General features: G+C 34.9%; 2 protein-coding genes across 6 annotated transcripts in view; one reads left to right on the plus strand and one right to left on the minus strand.

Moving 5' to 3' along the window:
• The window catches only part of si:ch211-137a8.4 (neurofilament heavy polypeptide), a 44,652-nt gene extending 39,019 nt beyond the window's left edge, over positions 1-5,633 (plus strand). Inside the window, exon 4 of the mRNA XM_023293970.3 lies at positions 4,662-5,633. Coding sequence (XP_023149738.2) covers positions 4,662-4,684 — 23 coding nt within the window. The 3' untranslated portion in view covers positions 4,685-5,633. The remainder of the gene's footprint in view (positions 1-4,661) is intronic.
• Positions 5,634-12,055: 6,422 nt separating this feature from the next.
• The window catches only part of zgc:162698 (Transmembrane protein 87A-like), a 33,339-nt gene continuing 26,492 nt past the window's right edge, over positions 12,056-18,902 (minus strand). For 3 of the 5 annotated variants that reach the window (XM_055012422.1, XM_055012421.1, XM_055012419.1), the window contains exons 18-21: positions 18,475-18,536; positions 17,220-17,272; positions 16,852-16,882; positions 12,056-14,202 (exon numbers count right to left, since the gene is read on the minus strand). In XM_055012422.1, the coding sequence (XP_054868397.1) occupies positions 14,161-14,202; positions 16,852-16,882; positions 17,220-17,272; positions 18,475-18,536 (188 nt within the window). In that variant the 3' untranslated portion in view covers positions 12,056-14,160. The remainder of the gene's footprint in view (positions 14,203-16,851; positions 16,883-17,219; positions 17,273-18,474; positions 18,537-18,902) is intronic. The other 2 variants (XM_055012423.1, XM_055012420.1) reach the window with 1 other exon arrangement.

An 18,902-nucleotide genomic window follows, 5' to 3' on the forward strand; every position in this document is an offset into this window, starting at 1 on the left:
AATCCACATGTGGTACTAAGACTGGAAATAAATTAGCAGGCTCTACATATGCTAGATAATTTACTATTTCCATTTTTGATTGGTCCTTCAGTTGTCGACTCGCAGTTCAGCCGAGAAGTTCTTGAATTTTTGTCATGTAACTATTTGGCACAACTGAACCGCTAACAGCTTTATAGTTGTGTTGAAAAGCGCAGATTTTTTTTGTTTTCTACAGAATCTGGTTAGAGTAAACACTTTATTTTTGGTGAATTTTTAAATGAGCCGTAGAGAAAATAATGGCATAATTTTAAGGTGACGTGACTTTCAAATATTTTCTCTGTTTTTACAGTTTCCGGCTCATTTTGTCTGTTTTTTTTAAAGATAACAAACTCATCGAGTCAGACGGTGAGTTAGACCATTCTACAGTTAATATACAGGTTTAATTTCCCTGCAACCAATCCATTAGTTGTACATTTTAGCTCTAAACTTGCGCATATTTTACAAAAACTGTTGGACAGAACCAGGCTAGCAATTTCCCTCCGCTTCCAGTCTTTGTGCTAAGCTACTCTAACAACATCCTGACCGCAGCTCCACACTTTCCCATAAAAATGTGCACACACAGAATCACGTATTTTTCTATAAATAGGCATGCAACTTCCATGGTGATGCATGTTAGAAAAGCTGCACCTTTTCCCTTTAAATCCTTTTAAAGCAGCGGCAGAGTAGCTGATAAATAAAGTGTTAGCTCACCATTAAATCACCTGCGAGAGAGAAAAAGAGGAGCTCAGTTCGTTTAATTTCATTATGATGTCAAGTTCACGAGCGGCTGTAGCTTTTAACGAGGCCTCAGGTGGTGAGCGCAGATTTCCAGAGCTGAACTTTATTTAGACGTCAGATTAGTCGGATGTCCTGAACAGCAGCTGCAGCGGCGACACATTTGAGTTGAGCTTTTATTCAGTTGATTCTGAGCAGAAAAACGAGGTGAAATTTGAAGCCATTTCCTGCATCCTGAGGCTTTTCTGTTTGGCTTCTTGTTGGCGGCGTTTCACACACCTGAGCAACAGGAGGCGAACCAGATGCTCTCCTCTCTTATTTATCCGTCCAGGTGAAACTCGGCGAGGCTTCGTGTCCGGCGACCGACTCGCTTTGATCCGACAGACGCCTGCTGCTGTCGCTTTGAAGCTCTGTTTGCTAAATCTGAACTCTGCTTAGCGCCTGGAGTTTGGCCTGAAACTGTGCCAGCAACTGATCTTCACTGAAACACATAAAAGCAGCTGAAAAGCACAAGAAATACTCAGTTTAACCCTCTGAATTCCAACCATTTTAAACTGCAATATAAAGTCCTGCACCACAGGAAATGTCTTCAGTGCAGGACAACACAGAAATACTAAAAACAAGAAACTAAAATTTAATTTCTTTGATTAGCAATTTCTTCAAAATTGTAAAAACTTGGAATCACAACATTTTTCCAAGTGTCGACACTGAATAAAAGAAGTACAGCTCCAAAAATTACATTTATACGCAACCAACTGATGGTTTCAATGATGATTTTAGTCAATATGAAAGTTTTTTTCAAGTAATGAGTGGGAAAAGGCCAAAACAACACTAAATTATGGGATATGTTTTTCAGAAATCTGCATTTTTTGGAGGAAAGTGGGTTTAAATTGAAGATTTTCCATGTTTTATCCAATGTAACTGAGTTTATGCATTCATAAACCTGAGAAACACAACTAAGCTCATTCTGAAGAGTTTTGAGTGATTATTTATTTTTCAAAAATAAAACTTGGAATCAACATTTTTCCAAGAGTCCACATTTTACCAACATTGGAAAATATTTAGCAGACTCCACATGCTATAGATATTTTTGTTTTTTTGACCAGTTGCTACTTGTTTTTTTTTTTTTAGCTTTATTTTGGTCTCCACCAACTGTTGAGGGAAATTTTTAGCTCATTAGCTGCTAGTGTGACAAATTCAAGTCAATTCAAATTCAAAATTCATCATCTTTTAGCTCTTTTTTGGTGTCAACCACCTACTGGTGAAAATGTCTGGCTCATAACCTGCAAATGTGACAATTTTATGTTATTTGCTCGGTTTTAGCTCTGTTTTTGGTCTCTACCACTTTCTGAGGGATTTTTTTTTGGCTCTTTAGCTGATAATGTGTTGAATTCAAGTCCAGTATTTACCATCTTTTAGCTCCTTTCTGGTCTCCACCACCTCCTGAGGAAAATATCTGGCTCTTTAATTGCTAATGTGTTGAATCTAAGTCCAGTATCTACCATCTTTTAGCTCTGTGTTTGGTCTCCACTAACTGTTAAGAGAATTTTTTAGCTCATTAGCTGCTAATGTGACAATTTCAAGTCAATATTTACCGTGTTTTAGCTTTATTTTTTGTTCAAGCTCCGAATATGATGAATGCAAGTCCACAGTTCACCATCTTTGTGCTCCTTTTTTGGTCTCCAGCACTTCCTCAGGAAAATATCTGGCTCTTTAGATGCTAATGTGATGAATTCAAGATGCTATTTACTCTATTTTACCTGATTTTCTGGACTCTACCACTCTCTAAGATAAATATTTAGCTCTTCAGCTGCTAATGTGATGAATGCAAGTTCAAAATTCCCCATCGTTTAAAAAACACCTCAAATCTCAGTTACGCTCATAAAATGCAAACTGACCAGCTCTTACAGAGCCTCACTGTTGATGTTTCAAATCCGATTTAACTGATATCATCGTCTTAAACTTGTAATATTTTGTTGTTTGTCATCGATGTAAGTTAGCTGCTCACTAACTCTGTTGCAGTCACTGTAAATTATGCTTCGTCCTTCCAAAATAAACCAACGAAATAATAATAATGCTTTATAGAAACTAATGCTAGAAGGTCCAGGCACCATTTATTTTGAATAAAATCTATTTTTGCACATTTGCGTCGCCTCTCTCTGTAGGTTATAGTCTTCCAGCTCTAATTTATTACCATCATTGTTCTTCCATTAAAGTATTTTCTACAACGAAGCATTTACGTATTCAGAAGTTTCTGATTTTATTTCTAAAACTGAGCTAAAAAGCTGGTTTTTCCTTGGAAGCGCTGTTTTTATCAGACTGACCTCGTCCTCTTTCCTTCTTCTTGTCTCCCACTTCTGTTTTTATGCATTCTGAAATAATAAAATTATGTTCAACCAATAAACTATTGAATTAGGGGAAGTGACTTTCATTTACAGTTGGTGGTATTTTAAATTAACCAATTATTTAATAATTGGTAGCACAAGTTTTTAGGGACTTGAAATCTTGAACTCATGGTGGAGAAAAAAAATATATTGTTATGCTGATTTCATTAAGTTACCTCAACTTGAATTTAGTATTTAAATCCACTACAGCAGATATTTAAATTTAAATTACTCACAATATTGAGTTGATGTAACACTGTTATGTCAACACAAAAACTTGGTAAAATATATAAATGAGTCATTATATCGTCAAATATGCATTCATTTACAGAAGAGAAATTAAAAACATGGATGAAACCAGCTTCAGAATTCACTTTTTACAGAGGAGAACCTTTTCTATTGCTCTATAAATCAGGAAATACTGGCAGGTTTCAGGTTCTTTAGTTTATCAGAGTTCAGATTCATTTAAAGTTTGAATAAAACCACATTGAGCTTTGTGTTTCAGCCTCCGTCCTCCAGATAGTTAGCCCTTTTAGCTCTGTTAGCTATGTATCTGTTAGCTTTGTATCTGTTAGCTCTGTTAGCTTTGTGTCTGCTATCTCTGTTGGCTTTGTATCTGTTAGCTGTGTTAGCTTTGTATCTGTTAGCTCTGTTAGCTTTGTGTCCTTTAGCACTGTTTTATTAGCTTGTTTAGCTGCGTTTGAAAAGAAAAGCCGGTTTAGCCGACGTCAAACCAGCTTTTCTCTTACATTTGAGTCCTTCATTGGATTAGCGAGTGAAATTCAAAGTGTCACGGAGCCTCTTCAACAAACCAGATTAGCTTCTTTCTCTTTATCTGAAACAGCAATTTTTTTAATATATATTTTTGGTCTTAAGGTCCCTTTAGTTCTTTTTCAGAGTTCATGATCATGTAGAGTTTAAATGCACTGACACAAACCTGACTAAAACCACGTCTAGCTTTGTGTTTCAGCCTCTGGACAGCTAGCTCTGTCAGCTTTGTGTTTGCCAGCTCTGTTAGCTGCCTGTCTGGTAGCTCTGCTAGCTGTATGTCTTTTAGCTCTGTGTTTGCTAGCTCTGTTAGCTTTGTATCTATTAGCTCGTTTAGCTGCATTTGAAGAGAAAAGCCGGTTTAGCCGACCTCAAACCAGCTTTTCTCTTAGATTTGAGTCCTTCATTGGATTAGGGAGTGAAATTCAAAGTGTCACGGAGCGTCTTCAACCGACCAGATTAGCTTCTTTCTCTCTCTCTGGGTTTTTATCTGAAACAGGAAGTCAGAATAACAGACGGACGGACGGAAGTTTATTTATTAGCATTAATCGTGTGAATGTCGATCTGTAATGTGAACACACGTGTTTTTTTTTGTGTGTATTTTAAAATGACTAACTCGACACCAGCGAGGGGCGACATCTGTACTAAAACACACATATTATAACCCTTTTTTCTGTGACTGTTTGTTATTATTATTATTATTATTTTCTACTTTTTAATGCGTTTTTTCAATCTCTTCTGTTATCATTCTACCAGACAAAAAGGCGGGAAACGTGTGAGGCCACTCAGAGAGGATTAGAACTGCCCCGGGATTCGCTGAGCATGGAGCTCTGAGCCCCGCCCCCAACCCAAGCTCCTCCCACCCAGCCCCTACAAGCTCCGCCCCCTCCCTAACGAGTTATCAGATATCGTCATGGTGACAGAGGCTGAGAGATGCAATTAGATGAGAAAAATAATAAATACTCAGAAAGCAATAATTCAACGAGCCCTTCTCCTTCTTCTTCTTCTCCAAACCATCCAGTGTTTGTTTTTTTAAAAATCTTTCTTTGCTTGTCTGTGAAATTTTATATTTGTCTACAAGAGAAAACAGCAGAAATGTGAAAAAAATCATTCCACCCTTCCTCCTTCCTCCTCCTTTATTTTCTTCTTCCTTCCTCCTTCACTCTCTGCCGACTCCTGATTGGTGGAAAAAAAAGAACAAAAAAAAAGACTGTTAGTTTTATATGGACGGCCATTTTGTTTTGTAGTCCCCTTCCTGCACCTCCGCCTGTTTTGCCCCCCTGATCTGCCCCAGTAGGTATTTGAGCAGCAGGACCCCGTAAATAAAGCGCCCCGAGGACCGCCGCCTCCCGACAACAACCGCCACGTCTTCAGCTCTGTGTGTTCAATGTTTTTAGACTGTTATATTATTGTGTACATGGATTTAAAGTTAAAAAAATAAGCAACAAACAAAACAAACAAACAAACCACCATCGAATATTAAAAAGAAAATTTGTTTTTTTTCCCTTCTTTCTGTTCGGTTTGGATTTTATTTTTCTTTCTTTTGTCTCGTTTTATTTTTTAAAGAAAAACGCCTTGTCACTGTTTCCTGCAGTCTGACGACGCGCTGTAATTAAAAATGATGATGATGATGATGATGATTATGTTTTGTTGGTCCAAGTTTTCACGTCCGCTAGCAAATTGTCAAGAAAAAAAATAGTACAATAAAGACTAAAATCTAACAAACTACAGCATCGCACGGTGTGAGCTTCTTCCTGTTTCTGATGATGATGATGATGATGGTGATGATGATGGTGATGATGATGGTGATGATGATGATGATGATGGTGATGATGATGGTGATGATGATGATGGTGAGGATGGTGATGATGATGATAATGATGGTGATGATGATGGTGAAGATGATGATGATGATGGTGATGATGATGATGGTGGTGATGGTGATGCTAATGATGGTGGTGATGATGATGATGGTGATGATGATGATGGTGGTGATGGTAATGATGGTGATGGTGAAGATGATGATGATGGTAATGATGGTGATGTGATGGTGGTGGTGGTGATGATGATGAAGATGGTGATGGTGAAGATGATGATGGAGAAGATGTTGATGATGATGGTGAAGATGGTGATGATGGTGATGATGATGGTGAAGATGATGATGGTGATGATGGTGATGGTGATAATGGTGAAGATGATGATGGTGATGATGGTGAAGATAATGATGGTGATGGTGATAATGGTGAAGATGATGATGGTGATGATGGTGAAGATGATGACGGTTATGGTAATGATGATGATAGTGATGATGATGGTGAAGATGATGGTGGTGAAGATGGTGATGGTGATGATGGTGAAGATGATAATGGTGATGATGGTGAAGATGATGATGATGGTGAAGATGATGATGATGGTGATGATGATGGTGGTGATGGTGATGCTAATGATGGTGGTGATGATGATGATGGTGATGATGATGGTGAAGATGATGATGATGGTGATGATGATGATGGTGGTGATGGTAATGATGGTGATGGTGAAGATGATGATGATGGTAATGATGGTGATGTGATGGTGGTGGTGGTGATGATGATGAAGATGGTGATGGTGAAGATGATGATGGTGAAGATGGTGATGATGATGGTGAAGATGGTGATGATGGTGATGATGATGGTGAAGATGATGATGGTGATGATGGTGATGGTGATAATGGTGAAGATGATGATGGTGATGATGGTGAAGATAATGATGGTGATGGTGATAATGGTGAAGATGATGATGGTGATGATGGTGAAGATGATGATGGTTATGGTAATGATGATGATAGTGATGATGATGGTGAAGATGATGGTGGTGAAGATGGTGATGGTGATGATGGTGAAGATGATAATGGTGATGATGGTGAAGATGATGATGATGGTGAAGATGGTGATCGTGATGATGGTGAAGATGATAATGGTGATGATGGTGAAGATGATGATGATGAGGGTGAAGATGGTGATGGTGATGATGGTGAAGATGATAATGGTGATGATGGTGAAGATGATGATGATGAGGGTGAAGATGGTGATGGTGATGATGATGGTGAAGATGATGATGGTGATGATGATGGTGAAGATGGTGATGGTGATGATGGTGGTGATGATGATGATGATGATGATGGTAATGATGATGGTGGTGATGGTGATGATGATAGTCATGATTATGATGGTGAAGATGGTGATGGCGATGATGGTGAAGATGATGATGGTGATGATGGTGAAGATGATGATGGTGATGATGGTGGTGATGATGATGATGATGATGATGACTGCAGGCGGAGGGGCGGGTCTTATAAATCTATGGATAATCTTCATCCTGTTACGTAACCGCTGCAATAAAAGCAGATTTCTTTGTATTAAAGTGGATCTGGGTGTTTTATCCTGCAGCCGGCTGCTGCTTCTGACTCCACATGCTGGTCTCCACTGGTCTCCCAGTTCAACCAGTTTAACTTCAATGGATGTCACATTTTAACCTAAAAATATCACCACAGCTGGTTATTTACATTAACACTGATTTTTCACACTGAAAGTATGTTTACATATGCAAATTAAGTAGTATCTCATTAGATATGCAATAGTTTTCAGAATAAAAGTCAGAAAATTGGATAAAAATTGAAATTTTACAGAACAGAGGTTCATGTGTCATTAAATAATAATAGCCAGGAAAAAAAGGTTTTTTCCCTTTTTTTTTTTGGGATTGCAAGTATTACAATATGCAAATATGCCAATATTTGCATTCATCTTCAGAATACAAATTCAGAAAAATCAGTTTTTACAGAGTAGAGCTTCATGTTTCACTAAATAAATCAAAAAGTACTGACAGCAGCCTGGAAAACAACTATTTTCTTTTTGTTTAAAATGATAAAATATACTATAAATCCGACTATTAAAAGACAGAAATAAAACTGAAAAACATGTAAGTGTGCTTAAATATGCAAATTAGGTATTATCTAAGTAAATATGCACTAATTTGCATTAATTTTCAGAATAAAAGTCCGAGAATTAGATAAATATCAAGATTTTACAGAATAGAGCTTCATGTATCACTAAATAAGAAAATACTGACAGTCTGGAAAACAAGAATTTTATCCAAGTTTTGTAAAAGAAAATCTCTATTTTTTAAAAATTTGAAACCACCAGAATAACTTCTTCATGTCTTGTGACATAAAAACAGTTATTTTTGTCTTATAGGTGTTTTAGAATTATGTTCAAATATGCAAATGATTCATTATCTTATTAAATATGCACTCATTTGCATTAATTTACTGAATAAAAGTCAGAAAATTGGCAAGAAATTCAGTTTTTACAGAGGAGAGCATAAAAGTACATGAAAACAAAGGTTTTTACATTAAATTATTGCAGATATGTAAGATATCAAATGTCACTAATTTGCAATATATATTTTTTTAGAAAATTCAAAAGAAGTCAGCATTTAAAGATATATTTTGTAAAAATTCTACATTTTTAAATCACAAAACCACAATTTAAACTTATGTATTTGACATAAAAACTCATTTCAAGTGTTTTACATTTCTATTTAAAAATGCAAATGATCCATTATCGCATTTAATATGCAATGGTTGTTTTGTGTCTTTTGATGGTTGTTTGTGTCTTTTACTGGTTATTTTGTGTTAATTTGTTGACATTTCTGTCTCTTTTTGGTCATTTAGTTTTTCTGAGGTAATTGGTTGATTTTTTTGTGGTAATTTTATGTTAATTTGTGGAAATTTTGTGTCTTTTTTGTGGTTGTTTTGTGTCTTGTAATTTTTTGTCTCTGTGGTAATTTTTTGTGTTTTTTGTTGGTGTTTTATGTCTGTGATCATTTTCTGATGAATTGTGGACATTTTGGTAAATTGCAGTAGTTTTGTGCCTCTTTATGGTTGTTGTGTGTCTTTTTGTGGTTCTTTTGTGTCTTTTTGCGGTTGTTTTGTTTGATTTAGCGTCATTTTGTGTCTCTTTGTGGTCATTTTATGTTAATTTGTGGACATTTTGTTTCTTTTTAGTGGTTGTTTTGTGTCTCTTTGCGGTCATTTTGTGTCTCTGTGGTTGTTTGCATTTTTAGTGGTGGTTTCGTGTCTATTCGTGGTTATTTTGTGTGTCTTTAAGGTCATTTTGTGTCTCTTGTCATTTTTGGTCTGTGTGGTATTTTTTTGTTTTTTGGGATTGTTTTGTGTCTATTTGTGGTAATTTTCTGTCATTTGTGGTTATTTTGTGTCTGGTTTTTCTAATTTTATTTCATTGTGTCTTCTTTTTTGGGCTTTGTATCATTTTATGTCTGGTTTTCTCATTTTGCGTCTTCTTTCTTGATTTTATGTCATTCTGTACCTTGTTTTTCTAGTTTTATGTCATTCTCTGTCATTTACAAACTGCCACATCTTCCTCTAAATGCTGTATAAAGTCTTCTTTTTGAAGCTTTTACCAACATTAAAACACCAAACTCTTCGTTCTGACTTCTACGTCAGTATCAGCGTTCCCCACCGGGGTCCTCAGGCCACAGGTTGGGCCTCATGGCAGCAACAACACGTCTATCCGTCTGCAGAGCGACGATAATTCCCTCCTGTCGGTTGGAATGGGCAGCATACTGTCAGAGCAGATCTGTGGGATTAAGTTATTACAGGCGTAATGCTGTGCTAACACACACTCTAACACACAATAACACACACTCTAACACACAATAACACACACACACAGAAACACACTTTGTCTTAATGGCCAGAGCAGGTGGATAATCGTCTAAATGAGCAGCAGCTGAACATCAGAGGAAACTTGTCGTCGAATAAAAGCCGACAGAAACAGACGGATTAAAGTCCAGGATTATAAACGTCATCGTTAAATTACATTTAAATCATAAAAACTTCATTAAACTACATTTAAATCACAAAAACTCCAGGATTTTAAATGTCATCATTAAACTACATTTAAATCATAAAAACTTCATCATTAAACTACATTTAAATCATAAAAAATTCTTCATTAAACTACATTTAAATCATAAAAACTTCTTCATTAAACTACATTTAAATCATAAAAACGTCATCATTAAACTACATTTAAACAATAAGAGATTTTTAAAGATGTTTTAAACTCTGAACTTTCCGCTGTTCTATCACAGAAATGAATAAACTGGAAACGTTCCAGTAAAACATCGAAAACCTGAATTAGTCTCAGAGGCTCAAATATTCGTCACAACATCCCATAATTTACCCTCTGAGTAGCTTCTGCTGTCTCTTTATTACTCACTGTGGCTCATATGAGTGTCTAGTCCTTCTCATTTTATGTCATTTTTTACTTGTTTCGTGTCCTTTTGCTTTTTTCATTTTTCTCATTTTGTGTCTCGTTTTTCCTCATTTAGTTTTTCTCATTTTGTGTCATTTTGTTATTATTTGTCTCATTTTTCTCATTTTATGTCTTGTTTTTCTCATTTTGTGTCACTTTGTGTTATCATTTGTCTCATTTTTCTCAATTTATGTCATTTTGGGTCTTGCTTTTCCAGTTTTATGTCACTCTCATTTTTCTGTGTCTCGTTTTTCATATTTTGTCATTTCTTTGTCTTGTCTTACGTCATTGTGTCTCATTTGTCTCATTTAATGTCATTTTGTTACTCATTTTGCTCATTCTGTGTCTCATTTTTTTATCATTTTCTGTCTCGTTTTTCTCATTTAATGTCATTTTGGGTCTCGTTTTTCTAGTTTTATGTCATCTTGTGTTTTGTTTTTCTCATTTTGTGTCATTACTTGTCTGTTTTTTCAAGTTTACTTATTTTGTCTCTTTATTCTCATTATGTCATGTCTTTGTTTTGTGTGATTTTGTGTAATTGTCTTTTTTGTTCTGTTATTTTGTGACTTGTTTTTCTCATTTTGTGTCATTACTTGTCTCATTCTTCTCATTTAATGTCATTTTGTGTCTCATTTTTCTCATTTTTGTTATTTAACATCATGTTGTATTTTGTGTCATTTTGTTTTTTGTTTTGTCATTTGTGTCTGTTTTTTCATTTTATGTCAGTTTGTCTCGTGTTTTTCTTGTGTCATTTTGTGTCTCATTTTTCATTTTCAGTTTTGTCTCGTTCTTGTTTTTTTGTCTCCTTTGTGTCGTTTTGTGTCTTTCTGACATTGTTGTTTACATATTACATTAATATTCTATTAATATTTTTACAGCCTTAAACTCTACAACTCTGTCCTCTGTTTTTTTGTTTAGTTTTTGGCTCGTTTTTGTTCATGTAACGTGTCTTTGGTGTAGTTTTGTCTCTTTGTAGTCGTGTGTTTGGTTTTCTTGAACAAAGAAGTTTTTGATGCTCAGAGACGTCCAGTTTAACGAATATTCAAATAAAACCTTTATTTAAACCTGCATAATGTTCCTTAGAGGTGATAATCCGTGTTTATGTGACTCATGTTCAGGTTTGGTTTTAGGGCTGTAGAATTCCTCCCATTTTTTATTTTTTTTTATAATTCACATTTTGTGTCATTTTGTACCATTTTGTGTGTCATTTTTCTCATTTTGTGTAATTTTTTGTCTCATTTTATGTCTAACTTTTTCATTTTATGTCACTTTGTCAGTTTTTTTCTTTTTGTGGCATGTTGTGTCGTGCTTTTATTTGTTTTATGTTATTTTGTATCAAATTTTTGTGTTTCGTTTTTCTTCTTCAGTGTCAATTTGTGTCTTTTCTTATTTTGGGTCTTATTTCATGTCATTTTGGGTCATTTTGTGTCTTGTTTTTCTGGTTCTGTCACTTTGTGTCTCGTTTTCCTTGTTTAAGATAATTTTGGCGTTTTGTGTCATTTAGTTTTGTTTTTCTCAATTTGTGTCATTTTCTGTCATTGTGTCATTTTTATTTTGTTGTCTTTCTTGTTTTGTGTCGGGTTTTTTTTTTTTGTCTTGTTCATCTCATTTTGTGGCATGTTGTGTCTGTTTTTTCTTGTGTGAGTTTGTGTAATTTTATGTCTGTTTTTTGTTTTATGTCATTTTGTGTCTCGTTTTTCTCATTTCATGTCATTTTTTCTCGTTCTTATTTCCTGTAGTTTTTTGTTGTGTTCAAATCAAACCCACATCCTCAGAGTCAAACAAAAACAAGAAAGAAAGAAAAAATAAACTGAAAACCAAAAAAACCAATGATTGACTTTCCAGGTTTTTATTATCAACTGGTGTATTTACAAACCAAGCAGCAGCGACGGTGTTTAACAGAAGTGAGACGCTGAGACTTCAAACCAACAACACGACTTTTAAACACAAACAGAAAACTGATGATTCTTCTTTAAACATCTCAGATTTATTAGAACGGCTTCTCCTCAACATCTGATTTATCTGATTTCGCACCATAAAATATAAATATTTATAAAGATATCCGTGAAATTTGAGCTTCTTGTATCACATATTTCCCAACATTTTTTTTTCACTTCCAGCAGGTTTTTTTCCTCACATTAAATTAGTTTAAGTTTATTTCAGTTATTAATGACAAAAATCTGAAACTTTCTATCTTTTAAAGTCACACACTCATTGTGTTTCTACTGTTCCTGGTTGGTCGACCGGGTAATCTAGACCTTTATTTTGAAAGAGAAAACGCGGCCTGTGGAAACACTGCCTGCAATTCAACCTAAAACTCTGACTTTTTGTCTTTTCAGTGCAAACGCTTGATTTTTTTGGCAAATTTATGAATGACGCAAGCAGAATAAAGTGATTTTGATGAATTTTATAATTTCAGCTCACGTCTGACTTTTCCCCACACGTGGTGCATTCAAGGACTGTTGGAAAGTTGAAAATCTGATGTCATTTTGGTGATATTTCTAAAGATAAAATGTCTTTCAAACCCGTTAATGTTTAGTTTGAATATTAATCAGTCGTCAACTTTTAACTTGTTCTGCAACTATTTTCATTGTTGTATGAGTGATTTTTAAGTATAAATTCTCTGGTTCTTCTTAAATGTCCACAAACAGTGAATTCCATTTATTACTTGTTGAGATGCTGCAGCAAAAGTCAAAAATGCAGAAGTTGTCTCATTTTTCTCATTTTGTGTCATTTTGCATCACATTTTTCTCATTTAATATAATTTTGTCTTGTTTTGTGTCATTTAGTTTTGTTTTTCTCAATTTGAGTCATTTTGTGGTATTACATCTCATTTTTGTTTAGATATGCGTCATTTTGTGTCTCATTTTTCTCATTTTGTGTCATTACTTGTCTTGTTTTTCTAATTTTGTCATTTTGTGCCTCATTTTTCTCATTTTCTCTAATTTTTCTCATTTTGTCATTTTTCTCATATTGTCTTATGTTGTCTCATTTTTCTCATTTTGTGTCATTTGTGTCTTGTTCTCATTTTGTATCATTTTGAGTTTCATTTTTCTCATGTTGTGGCATGTTCTCATTTTTCTCATTTTGCGTCTCATTTTTCTCATTTCGTGTCTCATTTTTCTCATTTCATGTCTCATTTTTCTCATTTTGTGTCATTGTGTCTTGTTTTTCTGGTTTTGTGTCCCTTTGTGTCTAATTTTTCTCATTTCATGTCTCATTCCTCTCATTTTATGTCATTTTGTGTCATTTTTTTCTCATTTGATGCTGCAGCAAAAGTCAAAAATGCAAAAGTTTCCCCTCAGTGGAACAGAAGGTGGATTATTGGGTTGATTCTTTCTGTGAACCTTTGTGAGCTTTAGAGATGCTTCAAGCAAGAAAAAAAAACAAAAAAAATTGGTGAAAGTGAAGAAACCTCATCAGAAGCTTGGTCAAATCTGGATTTTTTTAACTCCAAAAAGTCACCAAACTAAAGAGGGGAAGTTTGTGGGAAACATCTGGAAGTTTACAACCAGAATTTATGAGTAAAGGTTCGAACTGCACCGAAATAATCTGGAAAAAAAACCTAATACTTGGTTCACATTTTACCTCCTGATTCACAACTTTGGTTTTTACAGGACGAAGAAGTTCTGACAGAAAACACAAAAAAGAACTTTAAAAATGATTCAAAAAAGCTCCTCTGCATGTAAACGGTGAAAAGGCAACGAGTCCAACCTGTCAAAATATACTGTAGAGATTTATAGATTCATAAACTCAGAGATTTAAATACAAACAGGCCATAAAAATAAAAGTAAAAGGACCAGAGAGCCGCTGTGATCCCTTCTGCTCCCATTTCTGTACAATCAAGGCTTACAAAGCTCAGAAAGTCAGGGGTTAAATCACAAAACTTCTCCTCTACTTCCCTCCTTCATCCGTCACTTTAAACAACTTTAGATCCTCTACTCCATCTTGGACATCTCAAACTTGGTCGTCATGGTTTCCTGCAATGACAAACATCAACACTTAGAGCGGTAAAGGAGAAGGAGGTGAAGAAGAAAAAGGAGAAGAAAAAAGGAGAAAAAGAAGAAGAAAAAAGGAGAAAAAGAAGGATGAGGAGGAGTAGAAGGAGAAGAAAAAGAAGGAGGGGGAGGAGGAGAAGGAGGAGAAGAAGAAGGATGAGGAGGAGGAGGAGGAGAAAAATGAGAAAAAGAAGGAGAAGAAGAAGGAGAAGAAGGAGGAGAAGAAGAAGAAGGAGGAGAAGAAGGAGAAGTTGCAGTTTCATTCTAATTCCAGTTTCATTTCATTTCTGTTCTCATCTTAACCTCCTCCTGACAGATTCACTGTTTTGGTTTTTCACATTTCACTTTCATTTTTCCACCGCGAACATTTCCTCTTCCTGTGAGGAGGGCGTTACCGTGGTTACGGAGGGCGTTACAGTGGTTTCATTGTTTTTATCCGTTCACACGACGACGGCGGCGTTATATAAGAAACAGGTTTTACATAAGGAGGCACTTTGTTGATTGGTGCTGATGTAAAGAGGACGAGGTCGATGATCTGGAAATAAAATGACGGAAACTGATTGCTTCCACCAATCAATAACCAATAATCAATGATTGATAACCAGTAATCAATCAATAACCAATGAGCTCCCCTCTGGGTCTGGAACAGCAGCAGCAGACGTCAAACAAACAAAACACGTCGTCGTGGCGTTGCTCGACTTGCCATGACAACACAGAGCGGCATAAACAACAGTGTGATGTAACTGTGGCAACACAGGGGCTCTGCTGATTGGCTGCTGCCCCCTGGTGGCCACAGGAAGAACTGCAAGCTCTGTTTGTGTGTCAGTGGAAAAATATCATTTATATTTGGTATTTTTTCATGTTTTAATCGCTCTTAGTGATCAGATTTTGTTTAATATTAACAGGAATGTAGATTTTAATTATTTTCTTGATTAATAGTTTAGTTGTTTGCTCTGTAAAGTCTTAGAAAATGTAGAGAAATGTCTTGTTTTTCCAAAAATATTCAGTTTACTGTCAAATAAGAGGAAATAAACCAGAAAATATTCACATTTATAAAAATTAAATCACAGGATTTGGATGGCTGTTTGTTTTTTAAATTGATGAATCGACTGATTAATTTAATTCTGACAAAAAAATGTTATTTTTTCACATTTAAATCATGTTTAATCACTTTTAATGATCAGATTTTGTAGGTATTTGTTATTAACAGTAATGTCAATTTAAATTATTTTCTTCATTAATAGTTTAATTGTTTTCTCTGTAAAGTCTCAGAAAATGTAGAGAAATGTCTGTTTTTTTCCAAAGATACTCAGTTTATGGACATAAAGGACGAAAAAAAATCACATTCTGACAGCTTTAATCGGGAAATTTAGAACTTGTTTCCCTAAAAAGCTGAATAATCGAATGATTAATTGGCAGAAAACGGTGAAAAATGCTGAGAAATGTCTCGTTTTGTCCAAAAATATTCAGTTTACTGTCAAATAAGAAGAAATAAAATAAAAATGTTCAGATTCATAAAGCTTAAATTGGGAAATTTAAACGTTGTTTTCCTTAAAAAGCGGATTAATTGATTAACTGACAAAAAAACTGTAAAAAAATATTGAGAAATGCCTCATATTGTCCAAAAAGTAAAGTTTCAATCGAAAAATTTAGACCTTTTCTCTCAAAAAAATAGTAATTGACAGAAAATGGTGAAAAATGTCTTGCTTTGTGCAAAAATATTTAGTTTACTGTCAAATAAGAGGAAATAAACCAGAAAATATTCACATTTATAAAGATTTAATTGGAAAATGTGGCCATTTTTTCCTCTAAAAAACTGAAAAAAAACCTGAGAAATGTCAAATCTTGTCCAAAGAATATTAAGGTTGCAATCAGAAAATCTCCATTCTTTCCCTAAAAATGTAATAAATGACAGAAAACGGTGTAAAAATGTCTTGCTTTGTCCAAAAATATTCAGTTTACTGTCAAATAAGAGGAAAAAAACTGAAAATATTCACATTTTTAAAGATTAAACTGAAAAAAACTGAATAATCGACTGATTAATTGAAAGAAAACAGTAAAAATGTAGAGAAAGTTCTTGTTTTATCCAAAAAGTAAAGTTTCGATCGGACAATTTTGACTTTTTTCCCTAAAAAACTGAATAATTGACAGAAAACGGTGTAAAAATGTTTTGCCAAAAAATATTCAATTTTCTGTCAAATAAGAGGAAACAAAATAAAAATATTCACTTTTTTTAAAAAGTTTTTTTATTGGCCATTTTTCGGCTTTATTTAGGCACAGTGAGAGAGAGACAGGAAACAGGGGAGAAGAGTCGGGGGAAGACATGCAGCAAAGGGCCGTGAGCAGGAATGGAACCCGGGCCTCTGTGTCAGGGACCAGCCCTGTACATGGGTCACCTGCTCAACATGTTGAGCTACACGGGCACCAATATTCACATTTTTAAAGCTAAAATCAGGGAATTTAGCCATGTTCTCCCTAAAAACCTGACTGATGAACTGACTGCGGCTCTATAAATGAGTGTAGTCGGGTTTTAAACACAGAATAATTGACTTTTCTGTTTCCTTGATGATCTGAATCCTCTATAAAGTTGATTTCCTGTGAGATAATAAACAATAAAAGCAGACATCTTACCTCGTCTGAGTCCAGCAGGGGCGGCAGGGCGCTGTGACGAGGAAAAAGAAACTTTTAGCCAAGAAAATGAGTTTAAATTAATCATCAATACATCAGTGGATCAATAATCTGCAGATACGGTGTCCCATATAGAAGCTTTTAGTTCTTAAACTGGAGCAGAACAATAAACTAATTTCTAAATGTTGCGGTTACACAGTTTGTCCAGCAGAGCAGTGCCACAGTTCACCACCCTGAGTGCAGCACATGTAGCAGAGCAGACGGCGGTGAGGAGTCAAAGTGGTGTCTTCAGAGCAAATATATCCATCAATAAGTCAATATCAAAAAGTATTTACCCCATAAAATGTAAATATTAACTTTAGGTGACTTACACGTCCGCCATCGATGAAGGGATGTTCTCCTCCACCCATTTCAGATCCTCATCCTGGAAAACAATACCAAGATTTTAATCACTTATTCACAGAAATCTAGAAAAGAATAAATAAAGGATATAAATCTGTTTAATGTAGAAAATACAAACATCGTCTGCAAAGAAAGTTACACAAAATGTCTCCATAACGACTCAGAAAGTGAGGAAAATTAACCAAATTATACATTTCTTCGCATTTATAATAATTTATAGAACTCTGGTTTAAAAATGTGCACAAAACTAGAGTTTTCAGGTTGAACTGCAGGCAGTGTTTCAAGGAAAATCCAACTTACTGGATGAATGAAATAAATGCAGCATGGCTCAGAAACAGTGAACAGAGCAGATAGTTGTTGGAGATACATTTAGCATGGTGAAACATCTTTCTATTGTCTATTCTGTCATCATTTTAAACTAATTTTAGTCATTCTGAACTATTTTGAAATAATTATGGAGAGTTTTCAGGTTATTTTTGACGATTCTTAAGTAGGTTTGGACAAATTTTAAGTCATTTTGGAAAATTTTATGTTACTTTGGACAAGTCTGAAGTTGTTTTAGACATATTCTTAGTCATTTTGAACAGTTTTTGAGGTGTTTTGGATGATTCATAAGTAGGTCTGGATAGATTTTGAGTCATCTCTGATATTTTTTTGTGACTTTGGATAAAATTTAAGTCATTTTGGACAGTTTTCTACGCTTATTTTGGACAATTAGACAGAGTAAAGTTCTGCATGGCTCAGAAACAGTAAACAGAGCAGCAAGTTGTTGGAGATACATTCAGCGTGGTGAAACATCTTTCTGTAGATTTAAAATGTCTTAAAACTGTCATTTTGAACTAGCTTCAAGCAACTATGGAGACTTTTCAAGTTATTTTGGACGATTCTTCAGTAGGTTTGGATAATTTTTGACATTTTTTGTGACTTTTGATGAAATTTTATGAAATTTTGGACAATTTTATATAACTTTGGACAAGTTTAAGGATATTTATTGAAGTTTAAAGTTATTTTAGACAAGTTTTTAGTCATTTTGGACAATTAGACTGACAGTAAAGCGCAGCATGGCTCAGAAACAGTGAACAGAGCAGCAAGTTGTTGGAGATACATTCAGCATGGTGAAACATCTTTCTACTGATGATGTAAATGGAAAAAGTTTGCAAAGGTTGGGCTAAAAATTCCCTGAAATAACTGAACATGTCATGTAAACCTAAATGTGTGACTCACCACCTTGTTGGGCTTCACTGTACCGTTGGTCTCATTCTTCGTCCCCCTCATCTTCATCCCCTCTGAAGAAACAAAGAAAAGCAAAATAGTTCAACCACTGATTAATCTGATCGGATACTAGAGACAAAACAGGAAACGTGGCGCAGACAGAACGGATGTTAAATGTATGTTTTCAATCTTCTACTATGTTCTAAACATCTGGTTCAGACTAATGGGTGGTTCGTGTCTCTTTGTGGTTGTTTTGTGTCTCTTTGTGGTCGTTTTGTGTCTCTTTGTGGTCCCAAAAATATCACTAGTTTCATTTTTTTGTTAATATGAGCTCAAAGATAGATCTTCCCCATCATCAGAGAATTTTTGATCTAATTTCTGAGAAAAAACAGAGAAACTTTCAGGTTTGTAGCTTTAATAGTTTCTCAGATGTTGTTGTT

Source organism: Amphiprion ocellaris, chromosome 7 (assembly GCF_022539595.1).
Source record: "Amphiprion ocellaris isolate individual 3 ecotype Okinawa chromosome 7, ASM2253959v1, whole genome shotgun sequence".
Classification (NCBI taxonomy): domain Eukaryota; kingdom Metazoa; phylum Chordata; class Actinopteri; family Pomacentridae; genus Amphiprion; species Amphiprion ocellaris.